The sequence below is a fragment of the Camellia sinensis genome, chromosome 13 (genome assembly GCF_055761805.1).
Source record: "Camellia sinensis isolate YWXY chromosome 13, ASM5576180v1, whole genome shotgun sequence".
NCBI lineage: Eukaryota > Viridiplantae > Streptophyta > Magnoliopsida > Ericales > Theaceae > Camellia > Camellia sinensis.
Window position 1 is genome coordinate 27,205,385 of NC_138973.1, and position 11,213 is coordinate 27,216,597.

Sequence of the window (11,213 nt, forward strand, 5' to 3'; positions counted from 1 at the left end):
GTGGAAGAACAATTGCGGCCAAAATCACTCGAATTCTAGTGACGAAATCGAAGCAAAATGGAGAAGAAAGTTTCCGGTAAAGGGCTTGGAAAAGGGGTATATGAGAGGAAAAGAAGGGCCAGAGAATCCGGACTGCGTGCAGAGGAGTTAGGCTGAAAGAGTCTTGTGTGGCTTTGATTCTTTATTAATTTTCCTAACTAAAAAGCAGACTTCATCACTAATATTGTGTTTAATTGAGAGATTTTAAGAGAAATTTAAAAAAGAAAAGAGAAAAAATATATGAAATTAAGTGAAATATAAATATATTTTATTCATATTTTTTTAATTTTTTTTTAAATCATTCCTTAAATCTCCAACTAAACACAGTATAAAAGTACTTAGAGTTAAAAAATTATGATTTATTTGTCATAAAGCTCAAACCTGAAACTTTGTAATTTTTTCAAAGAATAATGCTTGGGACCCCCTTTTGGGGGTTACCCCCTCACCCCCTTTGTCACGTGGCGAGTGGTGATTGGAGGAGTAAGAAAAAAAAAAAAAAGAAAAAGAAAATGTAACCAATGAGAGAGAGAGGGGGTCAAAGGGGTAGAAGGAAAAGGGGATGAATCATTGTTGTTTTTCAAATAAATCAACAATGATTCATCCCACTAAAAATATCACCACTAATAGCACTAATGCATTAAAAAAGTAAAAAAAAAAAAAAAAAACACAACCCCAAGACCAAAACATCACATCATTAATGACGGGACCCACTGCCACCTAATTAGTGGGAGCACTAATTAGTGCTCCCAAGCATTTTTCCAAATAAATATGGATGAGTGTAAGAAATGCTGATAGGGGAGAATCCCACGGTGATAAATCCATCATCAACATGATCAGGCCCCCACGTGGCACTAGAAGGGACTACTACATACACTGGGACCCGCCATCTCAGCTGTAATCCAACTGCCCACATTAAGGCATAATCTATAATACTTAAAAAGTTAAAAAAAACTTTTTTTTATTTTATCCTACTTTTGCAAGATTGGTTGGGAAGCTTTTACAATAATGATTGAGACTCTCAAATTTAAAAACTCCCGTTACTTTTAAAATCTACTCATGTGAAAGAAAATATGAGTCAGACGGATCTCCATAACTCTCTTATTAATTTACACCATTCATGATGTATGGGGTCCACTCATGTATGTGTGGAGTCCACATCATGAATGGTGTGGATCACAAAAGGGGTTGTGGGGTCCTCCACAAAGGGGTCTCTATCATTGCTCCATGTGAAAGAGATAAAAATTAAAAATAAAAATAAAAACATAAATATAAACAAAAACATAAACAGTATAAATTATTTTGGAGGTCATATAAGTCTCCAAAATTAGAAATCTCACTCATTTTTTCTTTTTTCTTTTTGAAGCTTTTATATGGAAAAGTATCAAATTGTCTGTCGATTGGACTTTTAACATGACACCTTCAAAGAGTAAATTAACATTTTTTCATTATTTAATATTATATATTTTTTTAATAAATTACAACTATATTTTTTAAGATTTTATTAAAATACAAATCTCCCCTATAATTTTAAAAATTACATTTTATCTCGTGATTTTTAATTTCACAACAAATTACCCTTTTTATTAATAAATCATTAAGTTAATTAATAGTTTTTAATGATATTAAAATTTTATTTCAATTAATAATTTATTTAATTTTATTATTATATAGGAGAGTAATTATAAATTTTATTTTTCAATTAATATAGTTAAATAAAAAATTTTAATAAGGGGGTATTTATAATTTTTCAAATCACAGTGGCTAATCTGTATTTTAAAAAAATCTCGAGGGTGTATTTGTAACAACCCGAAAATATAAATTGTCTCTTAAATTTTATACTAGTATTATGGTTGTTAATCATATTATTTAATTTTGATGATATCTAAAATATTATTTGTAACAATTTGGATCTTTTTTAATATCCATATTTATTTGACAGAAAATATTATCTTTTTAAAATATATATATTTGTTAAATATTATTTAAATAAAAATATTTTTGAAAATTTTACTATTCACTTTTTGAAAATTTAGGCCGATCACTATTCACTTTTTGACAAAATTAAAATTGATTAATTATATTATTTTGACAAAAATGATTGATTGGTTGTATTATCTTGACAAATGTGATATTAATGAGTTCTCTTCTTTTGACAAATGTGATATATCCAAATGTAGTAGTAGGATATATTTAGTTTAAAATCTCTACAACATATGCAATATTTTAAAGAGAGCATATATTTTCAGATCCATCAGAAATATTATTAAAGAGATTTTTCTGTATGCAAATATTTGATTAGAACATTATATATATAATGCATATAATATAAATAGAATACATCACGTGCGCTATTAAACTTTTTACACTACATTGATTATATCATATTACACTACACTATGTTGATTATATCATATTATAATCAAATAAGAAGAAAAAAATGGAGTTATATATATATATATATATATATATATATATATATATATATATATATATATATTATAAACAAGATGGAACAAATCATTTGTTTGTTTGAAAGTTGTGAATTTTGTATTAAATTGTCTACAAAAACGGTGACTTCATGTTTAAAAAAACAAAAAAAGGAAAATAAAAAATTAGTCTTACTTTTATCTTTTTAATTATTAACATTTGCTGACTATTTAAAATCAAAGAGTGTGCTTATGTAAGCCATAACATCAAGAGCGTGCTTATGTAAGTCATGACGTCAGGAGCGTGCTTATGTAAGCCATGATGTCAGCAAGGAGCGTCCAATGGATATATTTTTGTGTATAAATAGAAGTGTTGTGTGCGGAGAAAAATCAAGAACTTGAAGAGAAAATTTTCTTAAGCTCCAAAATTCTGAGTACATTGTATTCTGCTCTTTCACTTTCAGATCTAAGTCTAGCCTTTGTTCTTACACTTTCATATCTACTCTTTGTGAGAGAATTATTGTAAAAGAGAGTTTAAGTACCACTTATTCTTATTCCTTATTTTTGTGAAAGATTTTGTAAGGGTAAGACATTTTATTATTGAATGAGGCTCAATAGATAAGAGTAAGTCCTGTGCCAAATCCACAAGCTTGGTGGTGTATTTATTCAATTGATAGTAAAGAAATTTTCAAGGAGGTTCCTTGGGGAGTGGACGTAGGCTTGGCGTGCCGAACCACTATAAATCGTAGTGTTTTATTTTCTCTCTCTATCTCTATCTCTCTTACTTTTATATTGATAATTATTATTCTGTTTTTTTTATTTGTTAAAATTTTGAATATTGTGTTAATTTTAATATTGTGAAATTTTTAATAACTCAATTCACCCCTCCTCTTGGGTTGCCTATCTGGGATAACAATGGTTGTATGTGATGATATATTATTGAATAAATAATAATAAATACAGAATCTAATTTGACATTAGATTATCAAATATGATATTAATTAGAGATTATTATTTAGGGCCAAATTAACAGAAATATGAAATTAAAAAACTAGTTGGGTCAAATTAGAATTAAGATAGTAAATAAATAAATATAAAAGTCAGAGTAAATAAATAATAATATTGATAATAATAATAATGATTGTGGTAGTAAAATAAGTAATTAATTTTCTGTTGGTATATGATAGAATGTAATTTAATTAAAAATTTATTTACTTATATAGGTATATTAAAAAATTAAACTAAAGTATAATTATTTTAAATATTTATTAAAAATAAATATAAATTTATATAATTTATGAATCAAATCTTTTGAAGATATACGGGGCACGTGCGCGCGGTGATTCCCCTGGAAAGGAAAAGAAAGAAAAAGGAAAAGAAGGGAGGAAGGGAGGAAAAAAAGAGAGAAAGGAAAAATTGGGGGAAAATAAGAGGAAAAAAATGAAATGAAAATAATGAAAGTCGAAAGAGTCTTTGGTAATAAAAAAAGTATAAGGTATTAATTTTAAAGTGAGTTATATTATATCTTGAGTTACCATAATATATTTTACGTATGTTTTGACTTACTATATTTATTTTATACAAGTTATGTTTTATAAATTATTATAAATTATATTAATATTTCAATTACGTGGATTAATTTCTGAACTCTATTTGTTTAAAATGAAATCCATAGATATGTTTGTTTATATTTTAAAGAATATTTGACTATGACCTTATAAACAATTATGTTTTGTAGGTATCACTACGGGAGTCCCACGCCTTGGGAGACTTAAATAATCACTGGCTTGTATTTGGTCACTTTATGGCCCTTTAAATAAGTACTACACTATTGTGGGAGCCACTTCTATAATCCGTACGAGTCACCTATTGAATCCGTGTCTCTGTTCTGACTGTCACTTTTGTGACCTCTGTTCCGTTTTGTTCAATACTGTGGTTATGGTTATTTATTTACATAATCTCAGTTTTGCTCTTTAAATGATAATTTGTTCAGACTAAGTTATCTTAAATATTTTAGTTACATAACTAACTATGGTTATTTTGTGTTTCTTATACTCTTGCTATAATATTTCTCACTCTGTCATGTGCTTATAACTGTTTGCCAATTTTTAGAAAATAATGCAATTCGGAAATAGATTTTGAAAAGTCTTAGACACTAGGCTGTGGAATAGACACACACAGCACTTTTATGATATTTTTATATGTAAATATCGACATTTTTGATTAATAAATTTTGTAATAAAAATAGAAACTCCAATAATTATTTTGGTACTCTCACTTAAATATTACTTCCGCTCACATTTATTTATTTGTTTAAGAATTGGCCGGAGGTAACTTCAGTTACTGGCTATCATGATGTTTAACCCTTGAGTACGGAGAGCGGGTCGTAACAGTAATTGTAATTTATCCTATTTTTAAATAAAAAAAATCAAAAATTTATTTTCAAACATATTAATTTTTCTTTTTATTTTTAATAAAAAAATTAAAAATTTATTAAAATAAAATTTTCTCATTATTTAATATTATGTATATATATATATATATATTTTTTTTTAAAATGAAAAAAAAATCATTTTCAAACATACTCAGCGTGTTTGGTTTTAGTTTTCTAAATTTAGTTTTTTGAAAATTGAGTTTTTTATTTTTCGTATTTTTTTTATTTTTAGTAAATAATTTTTAAATTTTAAGCAATTTTTTATATTTTTTTAAATGCACATTCCTTATATGTATCTAAATAGTAAAATATTTATGAAAAAATATTTTAAAAAATTAATAAATACACAAAAATATGAAAAATGTACTAAATTTTTATATTTTTGGTACTTAGTGAATTTTTTAAATATTTTTTTCATAAATATTATATTTTTTAAGTGTGTTTATATTTGGAAAATATTTGAGACTCTCACAAAGGAAGACCTTCACGACCCACACCACTGTATTGGCTATTGATGTGTTTGAATTTTTTTTTTCTATCTCTGACAGTGACATGAATAGTCCAGATCATTTTGAAAATTGTTAGGGTTGTATTTTGTGGGGAGTCTCTATCATGACTGTTATGTTAAGTGTGCCTAAAAATTAAAAAAATTGTTTAAAATATTAAAAAAAACATTAAAAACAAAAAAATACGAAAAATAAAATTTTCTGAAAATTATTTTTAAAAAATTAAAATAAAAAAAGCTATGTTAAGTGTGTTTAAAAATTAAACAAATTGCTTAAAATATTATAAAAATTATTAAAAATAAAAAATACCAAAAATAACAAAATAAAATTTTTTGAAAGGTATTTTTTTAAAACTAAAACCAAACAATTTGAATAATTTTTTTCTTCTTATTTTTAATAAAAAAAATTAAAAAATTATTAAAATAATCCAATCTCAAACTTCCACATTTCTTCTCCGAGAAACCTAACGAACTTTCTAGAATTTCATCATCAGAAAACACGTAGCGACTCTGTGGACCCCACACATTTTACACTAAGGTGAGCCCCACACTCTCTCCTCCTGTTCTGACCGCCCAAAGACAAATCTACGAAACTTGTCAGAAAGTGCAAATCCCGACAAAGACCCTAATCCCCCCCTCTCTCTCTAAACTCCTCCTCCTCTCTCATTTTCTCTAGAACTTTCTCTTCCACCTCCATATATATCACACTCTCTCTCTTCTACTCCCCAGAAAAACACTCTATCTCACTCTGTCCCTGTGTGTGTGAAAATGGAAGTAGTGATAGTGAAGGAAGAAGAGACGACGGTTATATCATCGTCGTCGTCGAGCTTGTCGTCCTCTTCGTCGCCGAGGCCTATGGAGGGGCTTCACGATGTGGGTCCGCCTCCGTTTCTCAGCAAGACGTTTGAAATGGTAGAAGACCCTTCTTCTGATTCGGTTGTCTCGTGGAGCAGAGCTCGCAATAGCTTCGTCGTTTGGGACTCTCACAAGCTTTCTACGACTCTGCTTCCTAGGTACTTCAAGCACAACAATTTCTCTAGCTTCATTCGCCAGCTCAATACCTATGTAAGTACTCGCAGTACATTATTATTACTCTCTCAAACCCAAATGCTAGAAATGAAAAACGTGGAACTTATTAATTTCATGTGAATTCAATTGGGTTGTTTTCATGTTTGACAAAATGTTTCATAGACTGTTTTTTCATTTTTGCACCAAAGATGATAATACTTTCTTGCATTTTTGTGTTTTATATTCTGAGTTTAGTAGGAGTTTTTATTTGATTTTGTGAAAATGGTATATAGCTAGCTCAATTCTTTTTTATTTTTATCGTTTGGATCCAGCTCTGCTCCTGTGATCATAAAACATATATGCTCATTCAGAGTTTGAGGTCATTCAGTTCAAAAAATCAATGCTTTGAGGGTTTTGTTTGTAATTTTGGGACTATAATGAAATTACATGTCTTCATTAGTCTTGTTATGATCCTTGTTTCATTTTTTTTTTTTTTTTTAGCTCCATTTCTTGTTTTGGTATTTTCAATTTTGGGTTTTTAGTATTTTTTTTTTTTATCTCATTCCCATGAGTGTTAATGCCTGCACTAAACTACATGTGATCATATGAATCAACCAATTATCTATTCTGGGTTCGTAGATTGATGCAATTCTGATAAACCCCAAATTCATGCAATGCAGGGTTTCAAGAAAGTTGATCCAGATCAATGGGAATTTGCGAACGAAGGGTTTCTGGGAGGTCAGAAACATCTCCTGAAAACCATCAAGAGGCGAAGAAATGTTGCGCAAAACATGCAACAAGAAGTAGGGGCTTGTGTGGAGTTAGGTCAATATGGAATGGAAGAAGAACTCGAAAGGTTAAGGAGGGATCGCAACATGTTAATGGCGGAAATTGTAAAGCTCAGACAACAGCAACAGAATGCGAGGGATAAGGTAAGTGGAATGGAGGAAAGGATACGAAACACGGAGAGAAAGCAACATCAAATGATGAGTTTCCTGGCCAAAGCCCTAAGTAGCCCTTCCTTTGTCCAGCAATACATGGAAAAGTATCTTCAGAAAAGAAAACAGCGAGGCGTTGAGATTGGGCGTAAGAGAAGACTAACAATGAGCCCTAGTGTAGAGAATTTGGAAGAAGTCGCATCATTCACCATAGAGATTGGCCAAGAACAGGAGGATCTGGTGAATATTGAATCGGATATGGAGACATTGTTCTCTGCTGCATTGGACAACGAATCGAGCAGTGATATAGACCCGAAACCTGAATCTATCTTAACAAGTAGTGGTACCAACTTGGATAATGTTAGTGAGACTATGTGGGAAGAATTCTTTACTGAAGGTGTTATAGGTGGGAATGAAGAGGGAGAAGTGTTGGTGGGCAATCAATTGGAAGTTGATGTGGAAGTAGAGGATTTGGCAACAACGTCTGCAGATTGGGGCGAGGATCTACAAGAGCTTGTAGATCAGATGGGATTTCTCAGGTCAATGCCTTGAAGACTTGCTTTGCTGAGATGAAATGGTTTTAGTGATTTGGTGTGCTGAATTGGCCTCTGCAACTCCATAACCGTTCCTATTGTGGGTACGGTTGGTGAATTTTAACTTTTGTTGTTTGTGTTGGTTTCTAATAAGTGTGTGGCTAATAAGGTTTTGGTTTGTCATATACCAGGGAATGGTGGAAGTTGCAAGGAGGCCAAGAAATGATTCTATTCTTCTGTATCCTTCAATTATTTCCAGTTATCAAATTAGTTTTTTTTTTTTTTTTTTTTTTTTTTTTTTTTTTTTAATATTGAAATTTTAAGAAAGTTTTCCGTGCTTGTGATTATATTTTTTGTTGATCCATTTTGCAGGCGGTCTCGCCAGCGAAGAAGTTTGAGGTGTTACATTCCTTGATGTGTTTCTGAAATCGTGCTTTTGGTATCTTCTGCATATATTCGTTCTTAGTTGTAAATATGTATCATAAATGGCACAGAGTTGCCATATATGTAAATGAAAACTACTTAATAAGATATTTTGAAACATCTACGGTTAAGAGTAAAAGTTCTCTTATTCACCTGTGTTGTTCATTTTCCATTTTAGTTTGCTTAGAGGTTTGTTGCTGAATTTGTTGCCAACTGAAGAAATTTCCCACTAGACACTAGTTTTTGAACAAACATATGGTCACTTGGATTGGATACTAGTTTGCTGATATTGTTTATATTGTTGGCAAGACTGGATATCATCATTTAACATGGTTTCCAAAACCTAGATAGATGATGCACTTGCAGGTTTGAATTCAAATGCTGGCTTCTATGGAGGCGGTACTTAAATATCGGCCAATAAGTATCCTAGTGGCCAATACTTATCAGTAATTTAGACATCTAATATCAATATGCACCAATATGCAGCCTATACAGTTTGATATTGGCTGATATATAACTGTATTGTTGATATATGTACCCCGTTACTGTAATCTAAAACCATGACTTAAAACTGAATAGAAGATCTCTTCCACACTCAAAAGTGAAATGATCGTGAAGCTGTGATTCAACCTTATGCATGTCTAAGATTTCCTGTCTATTCTATGCTTAGCAGCGAGGAGTACCAAGGGAATAATGTGAATGTGAAAAGCTCATGCTTGAGCTTTGGTATGTTTGTAGGGTATGGCAAGCTCACTGCTGGAATTAAGGACTGGCAGTTGTGAGAGATTAATTGGACCGTCACACCTGAGGTCATATAAGATAGCTGAATGTTGTGAGGCTTTGAATACAGAAGGTGAAATAATTCAGACCAAAATTTTCTTGTCTGTATTATGACCCTGCAGGATGTACTCTGGTGCATTTTGCAGGTTCTTTGCAAATCAGCCAAAAGTTAGTTACCATCGTACTCGAGTTGTATGTGCTTTGATTGGTGTTGATAAATGCTGTTGGCTGATTGGTCCATGGAGGCTCTGCCTGGCCTAATCTGGATATACAAATGTCTCATGAAGCATAGCATCTAGGAACATTTCAACGAAATTGTCACAGCAGGAGTGAACTCTAATAATCCTTGAGTTTCAACCACATTCTTTTGTTCTGGAGAGAAGTATAGAAAGTTGTGGAACTTGGGGTTTAAGCATTGGTTTTTTATGTTCATCAGACCTCACATGTTTCTGATGCTGTTTCTCTCTTTGCACCAGGTATGGAGTCCTTTTCCATCCTTTCCTTAACTCAATTCAGTTCACGGTTTCGATCAAAAAAAAAAAAATTCAGTTCATGGTTTTAAATTGTTGGCAGTTTTTTTGGCTTCCTGATGCTGATACATCTTGACATACCGGTAGGAATGAAAATTGCTCTGTGTATTGGCCAATTTGCGATGCATATATACCAGACCTAATTCACAATCAGTACGGCCAGTTCAGTGGCTATAAAACTCTTTTTTCATGTGGATGATTTAAAGAATTCACAATCTTGTCACCAATTTCTAATACATATTTCTGGATGCTCTTGATACTGTTGGAATTCTTCCCCTACTACTATCAACTCATTATCTTTCCATGAATTTTCTCAAGGCTTCTTTCACTTGACATGAATTCTTTATTTTTATTTTAAAATTGTGTTATTCATAATTTTTTTTTAATTTTATTATAAATAAAAAACTATAAATGAGTAATATTAGCAGATGACACTTATACAATCAAGCTCAGTATTTAAATTTTCGCATAGATCAGAATATCCTTATTTTTAATTTTATTTATTTATTTATTTATTTTATTTTATTTTTTTATAACATAAAACACACCATACAAACTTATATATATATCAAAAATTTATATATAGATAGAAATACTTACATACATTGATCTTGTTTTCAAAAGCTCTTCACCAAGTTCTGATACCAATTACAAAACTAAAAAGGAAATGAGCTTTTTACTATTTTTATTAAGGAATTATGGTGGAGTTATGGAATTAAGGTACAGAAAGAAGGAAGTTCAAAGATTAAGAGAATATGGAGAGAATTTACATACATTATTATGTTGGCATAAAGGCCAATATATAGACTTACAAGAGATGAATATAAACAAAATATAACTTAATGCCTATCTAACTCCATATCTAACATTGCAAGATTTTACGTTCAAAAGTTGCAAAATTTCTAACTCTTTAGGCAAGCCTAGTCATAGGCTTTTTGAAAAGTTTACCTAAAAGTAAATACAAAGAGACAAAAATAAGTACAAAAGAAGGACTACAATTATTTGCTCTTTGCTACAGTTTTTACAATTATTACACTGATACACACTGTCTACTCTCCCCGGTTTTCAAAGAGATAGACTATTGTAGATAAGTTTTGGCTGAGCTAATTTGTCGTGTAGTGTCGGCTGAAAAAATGTGGCTGATCACTTTCCGCCTAATAATGCAGGTTGCTCCACGTGTCCTGGATAAGGTTGGAGTCGATCAGGAGACAGCTGCATTTGATAGTGGGGTCCACTATGTTTCCATCCTGTTGATGAGATTGTGATATTCTTCATCAGTCTCTGATGGAGGGGAATCCGGATCTTGGCTGTATTGCTCATTCCGGAAATGTTCTACATCATCCGCAGTCATGGCTAGTTTCAACGGAAGATTCAAATTATTTCTCTTTTTGAGATTTATTAACATGTCAAGAGCCTCATTAATTTGTGTAGGAGACCTTTGATATGTTATGGGAAAATGAGTTACAAATAATATTCTACCATCTGTAACCATGAATGGCAATTTTGCTGAGCCATGGATGTTGGACGCTACTTGTGAAACAGATATTAGACTGTCTATCCAATATTCTGTCAAAGAAAGTTTTTGGATATTTTTCAA

At 30.9% G+C, this 11,213-nt stretch overlaps 1 protein-coding gene across 6 annotated transcripts; it reads left to right on the forward strand.

The window, feature by feature from the left end:
- The first annotated feature begins 5,991 nt into the window (after positions 1 to 5,991).
- On the forward strand, positions 5,992 to 11,213 carry HSFA2 (heat shock transcription factor A2). Of its 6 annotated transcripts, none has more exons than XM_082903792.1 (5): positions 5,992 to 6,469; positions 7,093 to 7,889; positions 8,075 to 8,141; positions 8,256 to 9,562; positions 9,660 to 11,213. In XM_082903792.1, exons 1-4 carry the CDS (start codon positions 6,173 to 6,175, stop codon positions 8,307 to 8,309), a joined length of 1,215 nt encoding a protein of 404 aa, XP_082759918.1. In that variant the 5' UTR covers positions 5,992 to 6,172; the 3' UTR covers positions 8,310 to 9,562; positions 9,660 to 11,213. The 6 variants fall into 6 exon arrangements, with proteins under 6 accessions (XP_082759918.1, XP_082759917.1, XP_082759920.1 ...); XM_082903791.1 differs by having other exon boundaries at positions 10,783 to 11,213; XM_082903795.1 differs by having other exon boundaries at positions 6,043 to 6,469; positions 7,093 to 7,987; positions 10,783 to 11,213.